Here is a 20,687-nt window from a genome sequence, read left to right on the forward strand (position 1 = left end):
TTTGGAAAATTGTCCTTTGTTCATGTTTCAGTAGATTCCTATTCACATTTTGTCTGGGCCACATGTCAAACAGGGGAGGCTACAGCTCGTGTTAAAAGACATCTTTTATCTTGCTTTTCTGTTATGGAAATCCCAGAAAAAATAAAAACTGATAACGGCCCAGGATACTGTAGTAAAGCCATGGCTACATTCTTTCAACAATGGAATATTGCCCATACTATGGGTATTCCATATAACTCACAAGGATAGGCAATAGTGGAAAGAGCTAATCGTACTTTAAAAACTCAGATACGGCCGGGCGCGGTGGCTCAAGCCTGTAATCCCAGCACTTTGGGAGGCTGAGACGGGCGGATCACGAGGTCAGGAGATCGAGACCATCCTGGCTAACACTGTGAAACCCCGTCTCTACTAAAAAATACAAAAAACTAGCCGGGCGAGGTGGCGGGCGCCTGTAGTCCCAGCTACTCGGGAGGCTGAGGCAGGAGAATGGCGGAACCCGGGAGGCAGAGCTTGCAGTGAGCTGAGATCTGGCCACTGCACTCCAGCCTGGGCGACAGAGTGAGACTCCGTCTCAAAAAAAAAAAAAAACAAAACTCAGATACAAAAGTGGAAGGCAGGAGACCAGGAATATAAAATATCACATATGCAATTGCATCTAGCTTTATTATCATTAAATTTTACAAAAAGATCAACCCATAACTGCAGCGGAACAACTTCTGACAGGACAAAAGGAAAATAAAAAGGCTGGACAAGATATATGATGGAGGGATACACATACAAAGAACTGGGAAAAAGGAAAGATAATTACATGGGGAAGAGGATTTGCTTGTGTCTCTCCAGGTGACAATCAGGTGCCTGTGTGGGTGCCCACCAAACATCTGAAGATCTATCATGAGCCACAGCATCTAGTGGACCGAACTGTACAGTGTGAATTGAAGGTCTGAAAAGCCTCGATTTGCTTTCCTTGTGCCTTCTGTTAGAAGGGGCCTGTTTCTCATTATCAGTGGCCTCCCGGCTACAGCCACAAAAGTTTTTGCTTCTGTTTCAGTAGATTTAATAATGTAGGTGTGAGGGTATGCTTGTGTTTTTGCAGGAGATGAATGAACCGTGTGGATGCCCTCAAGATGTGTATGACCATGGAATGGGAGACTGGAGGGACCCATGGACCCCAACCGTGGACTGGGTTCCCCCAGTAGGAGCCATGAGCCAGTTGAATCCGAATGTGAAGATGGAATGAAGACTGACCAGAGTCATGATGCTTAATGAACCAGTGCTTTCTGACTCAGCTCCTCCCTACCCTGAATACAAGAGACCCTAATAGTTAGGCAGGAATATCATTGCCCCTATTCAGCATGAAGAAGTTACAGAAGACTAACCTTCATCTTTCTGCAACCCCTAGGATTAACGGTCCTCTTGTAAAAGGGAAAGGGGAGATATGTGGGATGCATTCAAACCACAGAGACTCCAGTTTGAATAAGAGCTAAGAAAAATGAAGCTGGACCACCAACCGGCAATTAAGGGCTGCACAGCCTGCAATTGTCTTGCTCAATTAAAAGAGGCCATCTTTTATGCTAGTAACAATGATAACTAGTAATAATGATAGTAATAATGATACCTTCTCTTTTACAAAAAGGAGAAGTGGGGCATGTTGGGGAAAAAAACTGAGTCAGGGCTTGCATGTCTGATATGATGTCCTCTGGAATGTGTCTAGACTTGCCGACTCCTTGCTTCTAGCCCTCCTAGGCTTCTAGATCGATTGTATTCCCATTGTCTCAAGTAGCAGAAGATGTTCCATATCAATGTTAAACCATCACAGCTGTAGATCATGTGCCTGCCCTTTTGACCCCCACATTCTCATGACCTGTTTCTTTGTTGGATTCCCAATAAATAGCCTGGGGTCCCAGAGGTCGGGGCCTTCACAACCTCCACAATCATGATGGCCCCCTCGTCCCACTTTCCTTTTCAAACTGTCTTTTTCTCAACCTTTTGACTCTGCCAGACTTCATCACCCCGTGACCAGGTGTTGGGTCTGATCACCCCAACACTACTGTGGCTGAATACTTCAAAATTATTAACTTTCGTAGCTATTTGATTGTCTTTTCTTTGATTCAATTCATAGAGTGTTATCACCTTTAACATACAGGGTACAACTTAGGCTTAATATTCCTGGTCAATAAAAATAGACTATGTTTTAAAGAATCTAGGCCAGGCACAGTGGCTCACGCCTGTAATCCCAGCACTTTGGGAGGCCAAGGCAGGCAGTTCACGAGGTCAGGAGATTGAGACCATCCTGGCTAAACACGGTGAAACCCCATCTCTACTAAAAATACAAAAGAAAATTAGCCGGGCTTTGTGGCGGGCCCCTGCACTCCCAACTACTCAGGAGGCTGAGGCAGGAGAACGGGTGTGAACCTGGGAGGCAGAGCTTGCAGTGAGCCGAGAGTGCGCCACTGCACTCCAGTCTGGGAAGCAGAGTGAGACTCTGTCTCAAAAACGAAAACATAAAAAAGAATCTAGAGGCCAGGCGTGGTGGCTCATACCTGTAATCCCAGCACTTCAGAAGGCCAAGGCAGGTGGATCACCTGAGGTCAGGAGTGGGAGACTAGTCTGGCCAAAATTGCAAAACCCCATCTCTACTAAAAATTTCAAAACTTAGCCAGGCGTGGTGGTGTGCACCTGTGGTCCCAGCTACTTGGGAGGCTGAGGCAGGAGAATCGCTTGAACCCAGGAGGCGGAGGTTGCAGTGAGCTGAGATCATGCCACTGCACTTCAGCCTGAGCAATAGAGCAAGACTCTCTTAAAACAAAAAAAAATCTAGGGAATAAAAGTTCAATTACCCTCGAAAATACTACTCAAATGATATTCACTGCCCCATTATTGAGAAATATATTTAAATATCTTGCCTTAATAATTTACAAAACAATTGTATGAAAAAGCTGAAGACTAAAGGAAAAGCATGATCCTGTAATACCCTCCACAGTAGGTGTGATTACAAAATAAGGGGATGAATTTTGAACACACTTTTCAGAAAGTATATGCTTCTTTCAAACAGTTTCCCAGGGGGGAGGTGCACTGTATCAGTAATGTTGCTCGTACCACAAATAAGGACACTTCTGAGACCCAGTAAGGCTTTGATAAGTGATTCTCAAATGGAGGTTAAAATGAACCACAGGTAAAACGGAGCCCTCCCTAAGGAGAGATAACCAGCACCTCCAGCCCAGTGTATAATTTGAAACAAAAGCATATTAAAGATTAATATTCTTAATTATTATTAATATTAATGTCACAGGATCATTGAGTGTCACTTTTCCAGCCACAAACCTCTATGGTCAGTGGTGCCTTTGCCCAAGTTTTGCTCAGGCCCACTGGGCTTGGTAGGCTACACTCAGCTCACGCTACCAGCTTGGACCTCATGCCTTCCGAGGGCTAGCCGGGCACAGAGTGGTGAAGGGTGTGTGACTGAGTGAGTGTGGGGTCCAGCTACTGTGCACAGCCAGACATGCTGGCTACAGTGGGGCGGGCAGCTCCAGGTGCCAGCACAGGCACTAGCTTCCTGTGAAATTGTGACCAAACCAGGAGTACTGTAAGCAGCTTCCACAGCTGGCACTGGGGAACGTGGTGGCACCCAGAAGCTTCGAGATGCCAGGAAGCACAGAGCCCCAAAGAAGGAGTCACAGCACTGGCTCAGGGAGCTCCCAGGTCTGGGATCTCTGAAGGGTCACAGCTCTTCTCTCCGTCTCTCTTCCCTCCTTCTCATCGCCTACAACACAGTGAGCAAGGGACGTGTTTCAGCCCTGCAATTTGGCAAGTCCTGAGTTCTTGTCCCACGTCCAGGAAGAAGGAGGCATGTAGGCAAGCAGAGGGTGAGCAAGGTGAAGAGGTGCTTTATTGAGTGACAGAACAGCTCAGAGGAGACCCACAGTGGGTAGCTCCTCTTCACAGGCAACAGGCAGGTTCATCCCAACATCTGTTCAGCTCTTAGCAGAGAAGAAACCCACAGTGGGTAGCTCCTCTCAGCAGGCAGGTTGTCCCAACATCTGCCCAAATCTGGCTGAGTCCAAGGTTTCTATGGGCTTCAGAGGGGAGGAGGTATGTGCTAATTGGTCCATGGATGGCCATGGGTGGGTCCATATAAAGCACCATAAGTTCTCACTCTGGTCCACAGAACTGGCAACATGGCCCCCAGGCCTCAGACTATCTGTGGCCTTGAAGGTAGAGTTTCACCAGCGACCCGCCCCTTCCACCCTGGAGCCTATCTGCCTCCTGCCAACATTAACCTGCTCTCCACAGTGGCCACAGTGCCCAGGTCGTTCATACCGAGGGGTACCTACAGGTTAGCATCAAGCTGCCTTCAGCACCTGCTCCACCTGCCTCCCATGCTCATCAGCACCCAGTCTGGAGGGGACCAAGGAGGCAGGGGACTGGCCTGTCAGCACTGCCCCAAGCATGCACACATCTGGGCGGGCTGTGATAGCACCGGGGCTGGGCCTCAACTTTGCTCCAAAATCAGAACAGGTGCCCGTAGTGGGGAGAGACCAGGCAGCAGGAGCACGCACATCTGAGTCTGCTGAAGCATGGGGGCTTCCTGGGCCCCTGAGAGTGCAGAGATGCCCGGGTCCCCAGCTGCAGCTGGGCAGCTGCAGTTACGGGGGCTCCTGCCTGCTCCTGGCCCCCAAGAGAACAGGGATGCACAGCTCCAGAGCCGTGGCTGGGCAGCCACAGCTGCACTAGGAAGCACAAGACTCTAGCCCTACCGACTCAGAAAGGGGATGGGGCTTCTGCCTGTTTCAGCTCCTGCCAGCTCCATGAAGCACACAGCCCCAGTCACGCCTCCCTCGCTGTAGCCAGTGTGATGGCAGTGGCCACTCCAGACAGGCCCCCACTGCCATTAATATCCAAATACATATTTAAACTAATTAGAATTAATTTTGTTTATTCATTTTTAATAATATTAAAGGAAAGCATGAAATTTTTAAAAAAAGTTTAATCAAAATGGCCATGTGTTAAATCTGCTAAATAGTCATTCCCGACCTGTAATATTAAAACTCAGTTTTTCTCCAATGGTGTATGCTAATAAACATAATTTAGTAATATATCATAAATATTATTTAGGCTAATTTCAATGAAATAATTTAGTATTATAAATCAGATTGCTAGGCAGGCATGGTGGTTCATGTCTGTAATCCCAGCACTTTGGGGGGCCGAGGTGGGCAGATCACTTGAGGTCAGGAATTTGAGACCAGCTTGGCCAACATGGTGAAACCCCATAAATACAAAAATTAGGTGGGCATGTTAGCTCCCACCCGTAATCCCAGTTACTCCAGAGGCTGAGGCAAGAGAATCACTCAAACCTGGAAGGAGGAGGTTGCAGTGAGCCGCGATCACACCACTGTACTCCAGTCTGGGCAACAGAGTGAGACTACATCTCAAAAAATAATAATAAAATAAGAAGCAAAATAAATTAGATTGCTTGCACAAAGGTATGTAACACTTTTTTTTTTTTTTTTTTTTTTTTTTTTTTAGAGTTTCACTCTTTTCACTCAGGCTGGAGTGCTGTGTCGCAATCTCAGCTCACTGCAAACTCCACCTCCTGGGTTCAAGTGATTCTCCTGCCTCAGCCTCCCAAGTAGCTGGGATTACAGGCGCCTGCCACCACTCCCAGCTAATTTTGTATTTTTAGTAGAGATGGAGTTTCACCAGGTTGGCCAGGCTGGTCTCAAACTCTTGACCTCAGGTGATCCGCCCGCCTTGGCCTCCTATAGTGCTGGGATTACAGGCATGAGCCATTCTGCCTAGCCAACACGTTTTTTAAACACGTTGAGATGGATAATACTAAAATTGTGGTTGTTGATTGGAGTGATATGCAATAAATGTGTAGTTATTTATTGGATAATCTCATCATTAGAGCTCTGAGCATATTACTACTTGTAATAAATAAAAGAAAGTTCTTTATCACAGGTTTTAATTTTTTCTTAAAGTGGTATCATAGTTATTAATTTTCTAGGACGTTATCATTGAAACATATGACATGTAATTTGGAAAAGTTATATCCAAACCCATATTTCAAGAACTTTCTCATCATATCTTCAATTCAAAATAAAGATCCAATGAAAAGACTTCTTCTCTGTGTGGCTCTTCCTGAATACTTGGGCAGCTTCCACAGCTATGGACACCAAAGCGAAAAGTGGGCAATAGCCGGGTCATTTTACATGTTGGATTGATGTTATTTAGAGTGCGGAGACACTCGAGTGGGAGCAGAGGAGTCCTAAAGAAAACTGCCCATTATCCTAAATATTTATTGGATATTTATCTATTGATCATCTCTGTGGTTTTGTATTTGTTGGTTGGTTGGCTGGTTTTATGTTTGTTTTTTGAGGTTTTTTTTCTGTTTTCTCCCGATTCTAAGGTCTACTGACAAAAGGAGTGTTCAGCTGAAAGAGGCCAACTAATATCCATTTAAGCTGGGTCTTCTCTCTAGTCTATACAAATCCAAGGACATCTTAGAGGCCAAAAAAAAGGGAGAAGGGGGGACATTTCAAGAGTATAACGTCAGAGTCAGAGAGACCTAGATTCCCATATTATGAACCATAGAACATTCGACAAATTACAGGCATACCTTGTTTTACAGCACTTGATTTTATTGCATTTCACAGATATTGTGCTTTTTACAAATTGAAGCTTTATGGTAACCCTTCATTGAGCAAGTCCATCCACACAATTTTCCTAAAGCTCACTTCATGTCTCTGTGTCATATTTTGGTAATTCTCACAATATTTCAAACCTTTTCATTATTATTATATCTGTTAAGATGATCTGTGATCAGTGATCTTTGAAGTTACTATTGTAATTGTTTTAGGACACCAAAAACCGCGTATCTGAATAAAACAGCAAACTGAATCAATAAGCATCATGCGTCTGACTGCTCCACCAACAGGTTGTCTCCCTACAACCCTCTCACCCACTCCCCATAATCAGGCCTCCTGTTTCCTGAAACCCAGCAATATTCAAGTTAGGCTAATTAATAACCCTACAGTGGTCTCTGAGTGTTCAAGTGAAAAGAAGACTCCAATGTGTTTCACGTTAAATCAAGAGCTAGAAATGATTAAACTTAAGGCATGTTGAAAGCCAAGATAGGCTGAAAGCTAGGCCTCTTGCATCTACAGTTAGTCAAGTTGTGAAAGCAAAGGAAACATTACTGAAAGAAATTAAAAGTTCTGTGCCAATGAACACATAAATGATAAGAAAGTGAAACAGCTTTATTGTTGATATGAAGAAAGTTTTAGTCTGGATAAATCTAACCAGCCACAATATTCCCTTCAACCAAAGCCTAATCCAGTTCAAGACCCAACTCTCTTTAATTCTATGAAGGCTGAGAGAGGTGAGGAAGCTGCAGAAGAAAAGTTTGAAGCTAGTGGAAATTGGTTCCTGAGGTTTAAGGAAAGAAGTCATCTCCATCAGATAAACAAGTGCAAGGTAAATCGGTTTCTTGAGATGGAATCTACTTCTAGTGAAGATGCCGGGAAGATATTTAAATGAAAACAAGGATTTAGAATATTCCATAAACTTAGTTTATAAAACAGCAGTAGGGTTTGAAAGCATTGACTCCAATTTTGAAAGTACTACTTTGAATTTACAGATTCATTATTGAAAAAAAAAATGTGTCATTGCACACAAGCTAATGGCTAAATTTCTCCAGCTCTAAAATTCAGATTTCGGAGTCAAACTGTGAAGTCTTCTATCTCAGGATGACAAGAAAACTATGGGAAATACCACTGTTAGCAGGTGTGGCAATCATTTCTGTATATTTTTCCTCAGTATTCTTTAGAGTGAAAGTGAGCATTCTTCACTGGCCTGTGTAATTGCTAAGTGTGACGGTGGTCTTTCATTCCTAATCTGCTGGTATACAACAGAGTCAGCCTTACAAATACAGGCCTCTTACTGATGACTGATTAACATATAGTAATGGCTGTCATTCACTAAGTATGTTTGTATGCAAGATGTGCTTTTATATATCTCATTTACTCTTGTGCTTTTTACTCTTATGAATGACTCTGTGCTTTATATATATCTCATTTACTCTTCAGAGCAACCAAGCTGCTCTTACACCCATTTTACAGATGAGGTAACTGAGACCTCAGGAGAGGTTAAGTAATTAACCAAATACCACATAGCTCATTAAAAGCTTGGTAGGAATTCAAATGCCTTTTTTTTTTTTTTTTACTATTATACTTTAAGTTCTAGGGTACATGTGCACAACGTGCAGGTTTGTTGCATATGTATATATGTGCCATGTTGGTGTGCTGCACCCATTAACTCGTCATTTACATTAGGTATATCTCCTAATGCTATCCCTCCCCCTTACCCCCTCCCCACAATAGGACCCGGTGTGTGATGTTCCCCTTCCTGTGTCCAAGTGACCTCATTGTTCAATTCCCACCTGTGAGTGAGAACATGTCAAACGCCTTCTTTTAGCAGCTGCAATCTATTGCCTGCTAATTAGGTATTTACCTAATTGTATGAAAGGGAAGTGTTATTAATGTTGTGATTCAAAGTCAGGAGTTTTGATCTTTTTGAATTTATCTAATGGTTCAGAACTGATAAGCTTTTCTTTTTTGCCCTACGGAAGAAGAAGAAGGCAAATTGCTCTGGCTGGGACTCCCAGTTAAAAAAAAAAAAAAAGGCTGGTGATGACAGCCTAAGTTTAAATTCAACTGTACATTTATACTATGACCTCAAGTGGTTTGCTTAATTTCTCTTAATTCTTTATTTCTTCATTCATATAATATAGATTTCTATTGAACCTACTGCTTAAAGTTATTGAGAAGATAAAATGAAATGTGTTATGTGAAGCACTTAGCATATGCCTGGACATAGCAAGTGTTCAAGACATTGATGAAAGACCCTATTCTTCTGGTTCAAGTTAGTGTTTTTGAACACTAAAAAAGAAAGAAAGAAAGACCCCTTTATCCTCATCTTTTTTTTTTTTTTTTTAAATACTGTTTCAACTTCTGGGAAGGCAGCATGAAATTAAGATGTCCCACACAGGTTGGGTGCGGTGGCTCACACCTGTAATCCCAGCACTTTGGGAGGCCAAGGCCGGTGGATCGGTTGAGCCCATGAGTTCAAGACCAGCCTCTACCAGGGTAGGGAGACCCTGCCTCTACCAAAAATACAAAAATTAGCTAGTCTCATAATCCAGTCTCAAAATAAATAGATAAAAAAAATTTTTTAAAACAGATGTCCCAAGTACAAAATATTTTAAACCCTGCCAATGAAAGATGTTTTTTAAAACCACAAATACATAAAATCACATAACCGTCAGATTAGAAGCTAATCTGTGTTCTGTGAACAATTTTCATTGTAAACATCTAGTGTGCTGTTAACAAAATCATTCACGTTACAACCATCACTCACAAGACCATTCACATCACTCACATTCTATTAGTGTTAATTAAAATTTACATAGAGTTGAATAGTTGATAAAACAATGTGCTTTCTATTAACTCGTTTGAACTTCACAAGAATCCGGTAGGCTAAGTATTAGTTATCTCAATTTTACAAATGAAGAAACATGTTCAGAGAGATGAAGTCACACAAACATAAGGGATCCAGGTATGACTGCTTCCAAATCCTGTGTTCTTTCCCTTAACCAATGAAACCTTTATCAACTGTAGGTTAAAACTACCGAATTTTTTTTTTTTTTTTTATTAATAGAATGGAATGAGAAATAGCATAGCCAGGCTGCGTGCGATGGCTCACGCCTGTAATCCCAGCACTTCCGGAGACCGAGGCAGGTGGAACATGAGATCAAGAGATTGAGACCATCCTGGCCAACATGGTGAAACCCCGTCTTTACTAACAATACAAAAATTAGCTGGTGTGGTGGCACATGCCTGTAGTCCCAGCTACTCAGCAGGCTGAGGCAGGAGAATCACTCGAACCTGGGAGGTGGCAGTTGCAGTGAGCCAAGATTTCGCCACTGCACTCCAGCCTGGAGACAGAGTGAGACTCCTTCTCAAAAAAAAAAAAAAAAAAAGAAAGAAAAAAGAAAAGAAAAAGAAATAGCATAGTTAGAGCGTCAATACTCAATATATGTAAGTCAACATAATTGAAATACTTCTTATACTAGATCACCATGTAAGATGTGTAATTTATTCCTGTAGGTGTTGAACAAAAAAAATTGATAAACACTGACCATATGTGTAGCCCCAGTTACACTTTTACTCGCTGTATAGACTTTAAAGTTGATCTAACAGATTTATTCATTTATAGTATAGGGGTATAAATATATCCTTACTCTACTTTTCTTCTCTATTTCCTAGGAGGCTTTTCAAAATCAAATGAAATAATACATGTGGAAAAACACTTGGTAAACTTTCTATACAAGTGTTTCGTAAATTTGGATGTGGAGGCTATCCAAAAAACGTTGTAGATGATATTCTGAATTCAAAGAATTCCACAATGGAGTTCACATTTGTGAGGCTGCCACTATCCCTTCATCCCCTATAACAACGTATGGCTGCTTAAGTAAGAGGGACCATTGAGTATGAACTATTTGTGAACTTCGATTTTTTTTTGTGATCTTTCTGGCTCTTAAACATAAAAGTTGACAATTGTCACACAACGAAGTCTCTTCCCAAGCACTGGAGTGTCTTGCGCAAAACCCAAATTCAATGTCTGTGAAAAATGAATTGGAAAAAATTGCATACAATACCATTATTAAGCTCTTACTGCACACAAGCTCTAGTTAGGTCTTTTCTTCCCTTAATCAATCTCTAGAATTTTTTCAAGTCAACAGTTAACATATACTGAATACCCATTTATATAGGCTACAAAACGAAATGTTACATAGGTAATCTTTAGGCTAAATGATTTGCTATTTATTTATTCACTTGAATAAAGATAAAATTCCTAAAGTACAATATATATTTTTTCTTCCCTTTTTTTTTTTTTTTTCTTTGAGACGGAGTCTCGCTCTGTTGCCTGGGCTGGAGTGCAGTGGCCGGATCTCAGCTCACTGCAAGCTCCGCCTCCCGGGTTTACGCCATTCTCCTGCCTCAGCCTCCTGAGTAGCTGGGACTACAGGCGCCCGCCACCTCGCCCGGCTAGCTTTTTGTATTTTTTAGTAGAGATGGGGGGGTTTCACCGTGTTAGCCAGGATGGTCTCGAACTCCTGACCTCGTGATCCGCCCGTCTCGGCCTCCCAAAGTGCTGGGATTACAGGCTTGAGCCACCGCGCCCGGCCTTCTTTTCAAACTCTAATAGGTCAAGTGAAAAATGATTATTCAAATATATTCTTCTTTCTTGTGGAAACAATCCCTTTAATACGGTAACAATTTTTCCTGGCGCTTGATTATAGCTATCCTTGAACAGACAAAATTCCCCGTCTTCAGAAATCGTGCTTATTTCAAACTAAAATGTGATGTAGCGTAATTTTTCAGCTGGAAGCAGAACGCTTGGTCTTTTCAAGATCCTTTAAGATAGGAATCTACATTTGCATCCTCTATCTAGTTTTTGTTTTTTAAGACAAAGTCTGGCCTTTTCACCCAGGTTGGCGTGCAGCGGCACCGTCTTCGCTCACTGTAGCCTAGACCTCCTGGGCTCAAGCTTTTCTCGTGCTTCAGTCTCGAGTAGCTGGAACTACATGCACGCGCCACTACTCCTGGCTAATTACCAAAAAAAATAAAAAATAAAAAAAAAAGAGACCAGGGGTCTCCCTATGTTGTTCAAGCTGATCTCGAACTCCTGGGGTCAAGCGATTCTCCCTCCAGGGCTTCGCAAAGTGCCAGGATTACAGGCGAGAGCCGCCACGCCCAGCGGCACCCCTATCTAGTGATAAGCAACCTTCAACTTTGAAAGAAGCATCTGGCTTGCGGATACTGTCGGTTATCCTTGGAATTTACCCAGTTTAGGAAAACAAGTGAGCAGCTAACCCTCCACGGCCGGCTCACGACACCGGGAGAAAGTGGGTAAAAGATAGTCGCGGCCACACATCGCTTGGGGGCTGCGCGAAACAGAACTAGGAAGCTTTGCTCAGGTCTGGACTTCGTCCCTCCCAGATCTCTGAGCTAGCAACCCCTGCAGCCCGAGCCAATTGCGAAAGACCAACAAAGCCCAGCCCAGCGGAAGGAACGGTTTCGGAGTTGTTTTTCTTTGATAGGGGAGCTCTTCCTTGCTCTCGCCCCTACTCTTTCTGGTGTTAGATCGAGCAACCCTCTAAAAGCAGTTTAGAGTGATTGGAAAAGACACACCAAACGCTCCCAGCAACAAAAAGGATGAAATTCCTTCTGGACCTCCTCCTGCTTCTCCCCTTACTCATCGTCTGCTGCCTAGAGTCCTTCGTGAAGCTTTTTATTCCTAAGAGGAGAAAATCAGTCGCCGGCGAAATCGTGCTGATTACAGGAGCTGGGCATGGAATTGGGAGATTGACTGCCTATGAATTTGCTAAACTTAAAGGCAAGCTGGTTCTCTGGGATATAAATAAGGTAACAGTGCTTACTATGTTTTACTTTCTGGTTCCTTTAATCTGTGGACATGTCTGCATTTTGCTGGCAACCACCCTTTACCGCATCTCTGTAAAGCAGGGAGGAAAAATAAAATTAGTATTGCCATTTTGCAGATGGGAGGGCATGAATTAATATGTTGCATGATCACATGATAAACAGACCTAGAGGTTATAAGAGTCCCAGTTACTGCCCCGTTGTAAATTGATCCCCATTTTTGCCCTAAGGATAACTCATAATTTTCTCCTGAACCTGATTTCATTCATCCCTCTATTTTAAACATAGGGAAAAAGTAATCGTTTTAGCTATATATTAAAAGAGTAAGAAGCTTGTACCTATTAAGAGAAAGTCCTAGCCTACTTGTTATTAATGAGATAAGTGGTTTAAAAGATTATACTCAACAGAAAGCAATGCTACATTGCCATAGTTATTGCCAAGAGTAATTTTCCGGGAGGCTGAGGTGGGAGGTTGCTTGAGCCTGGGAGGTGGAGGCTGTAGTGTAAACACCCCACTGCACTCCAGCCTGGGTGACAGAGTGAGACCCTGTCTCAAGTTTTTTAAAAAAGCATTTTTTATTGGCTAACACCTCTAATCCCAGCACTTTGGGGAGCCCAAGGAGGGCGCATCACGAGGTCAGGAGATCGAGACCATCCTGGTTTCACTAGACAGTGAAACCCCGTCTCTACTAAAAATACAAAAAATTAGCCTGGCGTGGTGACAGGCGCCTGTAGTCCCAGCTACTCGGGAGGCTGAGGCGGGAGAATGGCGTGATCCTGGGAAGCAGAGCTTGCAGTGAGCCGAGATCGGGCCACTGCACTCCAGCCTGGGGGACAGAGTGAGACTCCGTCTCAAAAAAAAAAAAAAAAAGCATTTTTTTTTTTTATCACGTTTGACCTGTGACACTGAAGGAGTGGCAGGAAAGCATCTTTTAGTAAAAATAATAAATAGAAAAAAAACTTTCAATGTATTTTTTTATCCAGGACAAGTTTAGGTGTAGCTTAGGGAAGAGGACCTAGACTCTAACCTTTTATTTGACCTTTGGTAGATGAACAAAGGGGTTTCTATAAGATACCTGATGGCCTGAAACATTATCCATTACACACTAGTTGACATGCAATGCTGTAAATAATAATTCAAAGGATGTGAAGTTAAATGAGAGTTAACCCAGTGAGTGGCTGATTAAGACAGCAATCAACAAATACTGTCCACTGCTTAGACATTAGGGACAGAGTGACAAACAGAAAATAAGGTTCCATGACCTCAGTCTAGTAGGGAAAATGGACATTAAGTAATTACAAGTGCAGGCTGGACGGGGTGGCTCTCACTTTTAATACCAGCACTTTTGGAGGCTGAGGCGGGCAGATCACCTGAGGTCATGAGTTCGAGACTAGCCTGGCTGACATGGTGAAACCCCATTTCTACTAAAAATACAAAAAGTTAGTTGAGCATGGTGGCATGCGCTTGTAATCCCAGCTACTCAGGAGGCTGAGGCAGGAGAATTGCTTGAATTTGGGAGGCGGAGGTTGCAGTGAGCCAAGATTACACCATTGTGCTCCAGCTTGGGCAACAAGAGCGAAACTGCGTCTCAAAAATAAATAAATAAAATAAAATAAAATAAAATAAATAAATAAAAAATAAGTAATTACAAGTGCAATGAAAAATACAACCTAGGCCCAGCCTGGACCAGCATGGTCAAGATCTGGCATGGTGATATAGTCAGACACATCTGAGTTCTCATTTTTTAATTGGGTAACTTACTCAACTTTTCCACAGCTTTAGTTCCTTTTCTGCAAAATGGATAAAATAACAATACCTACCTCAGAAGGCTGGGAGTGTGATAAGAGATAATGCACACAAAGCATTTAGCACAGTGGCTGGTATAAGGTAAACACTGGAGTGTTAGTTCTTACTATTCCTTGACAAAGTAGTGGTTTAAGCTAAAATTTAAATATATGTAAGAGTTAGTTAGGTTAATGACTTCTAATGTCCAGTGCTGGTTTGTACAAAATTTTCTCTGATCTTCAGTGACATGTATTTATCCAACAAATGTTTATTGAGCATCTGTTATCTGTTAGGCACTGTTCTAATGCAGAACTGAGGATATAGCACTGAGGAAGACATGAGCCTCATGAGCTAGGGGCAGTATGCCACACTGTATAATAAAATGTTTAATTGTTAGATGGTGTTAAGCATAAAGAAAAAAATAAAAGGTGAAAGCAGATTAAAGACTGTATATGGTGGGGAGGGTAGGAGGGGAGTGTTGACTTTACAGAGGTGGCCACAAAAGCCCCACTGAAGTGGAGATAATTGAGTCAAGATCAGAAGAAGCTGAGAGCACAGTGAGTCCTGCAGGGAAGGATCAGCAAATACAAAGCCTGGCATAGACTGAGGGAAGGGAGAGAAGCACAAGAAAGGTCTAGATCTACTCTGTGCAACACAATGGTAGTAGTAACCCCTAACCTCTTGTGGCTCTTGAGCCTTTGAAAATGTGGCCAGTCTGAATTGAGATGGACTGTGGGTGGAAATACACACTGGATTTTGCAGACTTAGTATGAAGAAAAGAATGTAGAATTTTGTGTTAAGAATTTTTATATAGATTACATGTTGAAATTATAGTTACTTAGATATATTGGATTAAATAAAATATGCCACTAGATTTTTTTTTTTTTTGATGTGACTACTGGAAAGATTGAAATTATGTACATGGCTTGCATTATATTATATTTCTATGAGACAGTACTGGTCTAGAGATTTAGGGGGCTGGAGTTGCAGATGATAAAATTTCCTGTACTTTGGCTTTTTACTCTGGGGAGTCAATGAAGGGTTTTGAGGGTAATTCCTATTGAAGAGGATCCTCCGGCTGCTGGGCTTAGAAGAGATGTAAGAAGAGAAAAGATGGAAGGAGCAAGTAAAGTAAGAGACTACTGTGATAATCCAGGCATGAGATGACATTATGGGGACTGTTGGACGAGGTTGGGAGCAGCAGAAACTGGGAGTAATGGTCAGAAAAATTGAGGACAATGTAGTGAGTTTTTATGAGGTTAAATTAGTTTAATTTAAATAATCTATCTTTTATTTTGAGATTATATCCTTCCTACTTTTTTGTGGGTAAAATATATATTTGTTAATGAAATTACAATGATAACATATGAGGGTCATTTTGTTAGTTTTGAGGGTCCTTATTTGGCCAAAAGTTTGGCAATCTTAGTTCAGTATACATACCCCACTCTATTTTTCTTGCTGTTTTATAGATTTGAAATTATAGAAGTCTAAGAACCACTAAACCTGATTGGGGAAGGACAGGGTGGGAGTTTGGAGCAGTCTAGGTAGCAGAAACTGGAGATGTGAAGCTCTTGGGCTGGTGAATACCTGGAGAATGAGGAAGAAAGTGGAGTGGTGTTTGATTGTTATGAGATCTAGCTGGAAGCGCAGGGAGGGGTCAAACGGAGTGCCCTTTCACCTAGAGTACAAAGACAATCCCTTAGATTTGTCCATGTAATGAGGATAGCAATATCCACGTGTACCTAATGTTAATTTAGGGAAGAATTAATGGTGGTGTCAGCTTTGTTGTTCCACTGAGACTGATACCGGGAATTATTCATTCTGCTTTATGATAATCTATCACTTCTTAACTATTCTCATTCCCATGCCTGGTTAGAATAGTTTGTAGCCAGGCATGGTGGCATGCTCCGGTAGCCCCAGCTACTCAGGAGGCTGAAGCAGCAGGATTGCTTGAGGCCAGGAGTTCTGGACTGTGGTGTGCTCTGCATGTCCACATAAGTTTACAATCAATATGGTAACCTCCTGGCAGTGGGCATGAAGGAGACCAAGTTGTCTAAGGTGGGGTGAACCCACCCAGGTTGGAAATGGAACAGGTCAGAGCTCCGGTGCTGTTCAGTAGTGGGATGAGGCCTGTGAATAGCCACTGCACTCAACCTGGGCAACAGGGAGACCCTTTCTCCTAAAGTACTAGTTTGGAAAGAAAAATTTACTGTAAGTGGTATGCATATAGTGTATGCCCAAAGACTATTTATTAAATGAAAAACTGAATTAATGAATAACTGAAAAATTAATGGGAGGAATTTAAAAATTTTTAGTAATCAAGATAATGGGTGTAAAGGTCTTAGTTGTAGCAATAGACAAACATATTTGAAAAACCAAGGGAAATCTTGAAGAGTTATGAGCAATTGTACTGTGCTGCAAAACATTTTAAAGGAAGAATTCATTTTTTCCTGAAGATCTGCTTATTTTTTATTTCTTACCAACTATCTACAGGACATTGTCCAGAATTTTTTCTGGAGGAATTCAGAACTTAAATTTGTTGCACTGGCAAGGCACGGTGGCTCACACCTGTAATCCCAGCACTTTGGGAGGCCGAGATGGGTGGATCACTTGAGGCCAGGAGTTCAAGACCAGCCTGGGCAACATGGTAAAACCCCATTTCTCCTAAGAATATAAAAATTAGACGGGTATGGTGGCGCATGCCTGTAATCCCAGCTACTAGGGAGGCTGAGGCAGGAGAATCACTTGAACCGGGGAGGCAGAGGCTGCAGTGAGCTGAGATCGCATGACTGTACTCCAGACTGGGTAACAGAGCGAGACTCCATCTCAGAAGAAAAAAAAAAAGTTGCACAATTCAGAAGGTGTGGAAAGCAGACCAACCTAAATGAGGAAGACAAGTAAACAGGGCAAAAGTGAGACAGCAGATGTGAAAGAAGGGTATCTTTGCCTCCACATAGTGGAGTGGTAGTTAGTCGCTTGGTGGTTACAGAAAGCCAATCAGTAATAAGCAAATCTCTGAAAACAGAATAAATGGGAAATAAATTTTTATTTTAAAATGTGTTCATGTAGGGAAATATATTTGTTCAAAAAAGAGAAGACCCAATCAATACAATATACTTTTTTTTTTTTTTGAGATGGAGTCTTGCACTGTTGCCCAGGCTGGAGGGCAGTGGCAAAATCTCGGCTTGTTGCAACCTCTGCCTTCCCAGTGCAAGCGATTCTTCTGCCTCAGCCTCCCAAGTAGCTAGGATTACAGGTGCCCACCACCACACCCAGCTAATTTTTTATATTTTTAGTAGAGGCAGGGTTTCACTGTATTGGCCAGGCTGTTCCCGAACTCCTGACCTTGTGATCTGCCCGCCTCAGCCACCCAAAGTGCTGAGATTATAGGTGTAAGCCACTGCGCCTGGCCAATACAATATACTTTTAAAAAACTTTTTAAAATGTGGTAAAATATATGTCATAACACACCATTTTAACTATTTATGAGTGTACAGTTTAGTGGCCTTAAGTACATTTACCGCATTATGCAGTGATCTCTTCTGTTTCTCTCCAGAAATTTTCCCAAGCTGAAACTCTACCCAGTAAAATGATATATCTCCCCAGCCCTCACTCTCCCCAGGGCCTGGCAACAATCATTCTATTTTCTGTCTCTATGAATATGGTACTCTGGGTACTTCATGTAAGTACACTCATATGGTATTTGTGTCTGGCTTATTTCATGTGGCATAATGTTCTCAAGGTTGACATGTAGCATGTGTCAGAAATTCATTCCATTTTAAGACTGAATAATATTCTATCATATGTGTATACAACATTAATAAAATGTACTTGTAAAAGGAAATGCCAAAAGCTGCTGGTAAAGTATAGGAGAGCAAAATAAAGTTTATCTGAGATGTTGATGTCCCTTGAGGAATAAGAGTTCCTCATGAGAGTATACTACAGTTTGTGAGGGAGATTTCAGTAAAAGAAAAATATCGGGGGAACCTGCTCCCAATATTTCAATGTAGGTTTTTTCTATTTTCCGTAAGTGTCGGCCAGCTGAGAAATAAAGAGAGACAGTATAAAGAGAGGAATTTTACAGCTGGGCCACCGGGAGTGACATCACATATCAAAATTAGCTACTTTTTTATCAATGCCCTGTTGAGAATTCCACATTTGGGTGAAATTGGCTTGCCAATCATTAACAAAATGAACTGTTTGAATAGATTGGTATAATGCCACTCCGGCAGTGGTGGCCAGTGCAGTGACTGTAATTAGGCCCATGATCACAGCGATTAAAGTGAAAACAAATCTCTTAGCTCTTTTGAGAATTTGTTGTAACACTTCATTAATTAAATGTACTGAGGGGGAAGATTCCCAAGGTCTGGGTAGAGTTACCAGTATCCAGATTCCTTCTCAAGCTCAAAGCAACATTACACTTTTCCTGGAGTCAAAACGGGAGTTAACGAAAGTGTATAAATGACAATTAATGCATTGGACAGTTTGATTGTTTGTCCAAATTTTGATATTTCCCACTAACAGCATGTAAGAAGGCTTAACATAACTCTGTAGAGGAATAGTCAGGCTGGAGGTAAACAAAGCAGAAGGTTTGAAGCTACGTTGATACTGAGGGAGAGGAGCGGTGGTGGCAGCACCTGATGTTCTCTGCCGTAAAGAAGCAATCCCAGGTGCCCAGGGATGCCAAAGAGGCAGAGGGTCATACCTGGGTCTCGAAGAATTATCATAATGCCAATCAGAGTCCCATAAAGGGTGATCGGCACCATAAAGAGGAAGAGGGTACAAAGGGGATTTATCATGGGGTTCAGAATCATGGATGTGAGAGGCGGTAGTGAGGACAATAGACAGAAAAGTGTCCCCTTCCCATACTCACAGTCCGGACATGGCAATAGCCAATTTCCAAAGTTCTGGGTGTTCTGGGCTCAGAATGGGGAATATCATACGAGACCTGGGGGGGTGGGGGAGTAATGCCCTTTTCTTCCCATTTTAAGGGAAAGAATGAGCTGAACCTCCTATGCAAAGTAGGATGATAATCCTCATCCTCCCAATAAGAAATCAAAAAGTAGCCTCCAGGCATTCCCTTCTGCCAGAGGAGCAATTGTTTTTTAAATAGCCCTTTGGTGCCAAGTCTATTACTAAACCATATGAGTCATGTTTTAATACTACTGTATGTGAGATGGACCCACAGAATTTTTAGAACATGGTTTTCCTACAGGTTTATATTGAAAGTATGGGGTATCTCCTATTACTCCCCTTTTCATTTGCCTTAAAGGAGAAAGGGAGAGGCTGGAGACCAAATGTCCCCGTTCCCCTGTGGCTAATCTCTCCAGAAGATAAGCAGCCCAGACTTGAGTTTCTAGATGGATACAACCAGGTGCATGTCCGAGGCACAGAGGAAGGTATTTATAACCCATAGTAACATTGAATGCAGTGCCTTCTTCTCCTGGCTGAGCAGGGCAACGGTCATCTGTAGCTCCAGGCATCCACACACTATCATCAGTATAGACTTCTGCAGGAGCACCCACCCAGGTGAGAGATCGAATAAGTGCAGGAAAAGGCACATAAGCTCAATAAGAATAATTTTGTGTAGCAGGTAAATCAGTTTGAGGGGAAACTGGCGAGACAGAATGTATAATGAGGAGAATTATTAAATAAAACTTATTGTAAGCAAGATCCAGTGGTGAAGGAGGAAGAGAAGAACCAGGGGATGTTGTTTTCAGGCTAACAGAAATGGTGAGATTTTTAGGTTCGTAAGGAGAAAAAGGAAGGTAATTAGAAGTGAGATTAGTTAGAGGAGTCTCTGTTGCCATTAGGGAGGATTGAACCAGACCCATTTTGATTTGGCGTGCCAGTTTTTGAGGAGTCAGCACAGATCTCACCAGGTATGAGGGCGGTCTCTGACACGGACATCTTTTCCCTGTGGTTTTCATTGTCAGTATTCACATGAAGTTTCAGTCTTCTAGTGGGCACCCAGATAGGGGATTGATGATCTCCTGGCAAAACACAAGCATACCCTCTTCCCCATGTTATAATTGTTCTGGGTTACCAGGTAGTGGTCTGGGAATTAAAGGCAAAGAATTAGGTAGTAAATTTAGAGGAATGGAACTACAGAGATCGACCGCCCCACCCCCTACTGTGGAGGTGGACAAGCATTGTACTGAGACAAAAGAAGAGGCTGGGACCCATCTGGGTTGGCTGTAGGGAAATTTGTTTGTGCTGGGGGCTGTGTTGGGACTCCTTGAAGCGGAAACATAACATTGGTCTGAGTCTGAGGTGTCCCATTTGATATTGGGGCCTGGGACTGGCCCCGCTTCCCGTTTCCCGTTTCCCTGGTTCTGTGGCAAGGGGTTTCCATCTATATCAGACTTAGAGCGGCAAGTACTTGCCCTACGTTTACCTTCA

At 42.4% G+C, this 20,687-nt stretch overlaps 1 protein-coding gene across 1 annotated transcript in view; it reads left to right on the plus strand.

Annotated features, from left to right (window-relative positions):
- Positions 1-12,048: 12,048 nt before the first annotated feature.
- Positions 12,049-20,687, plus strand: part of HSD17B11 (hydroxysteroid 17-beta dehydrogenase 11) — a 60,290-nt gene continuing 51,651 nt past the window's right edge. The window contains exon 1 of the mRNA XM_030916702.1: positions 12,049-12,485. Coding sequence (XP_030772562.1) covers positions 12,276-12,485 — 210 coding nt within the window. The 5' untranslated portion in view covers positions 12,049-12,275. The remainder of the gene's footprint in view (positions 12,486-20,687) is intronic.

This window comes from Rhinopithecus roxellana, chromosome 2 (assembly GCF_007565055.1).
Source record: "Rhinopithecus roxellana isolate Shanxi Qingling chromosome 2, ASM756505v1, whole genome shotgun sequence".
In the NCBI taxonomy this organism is placed as follows: domain Eukaryota; kingdom Metazoa; phylum Chordata; class Mammalia; order Primates; family Cercopithecidae; genus Rhinopithecus; species Rhinopithecus roxellana.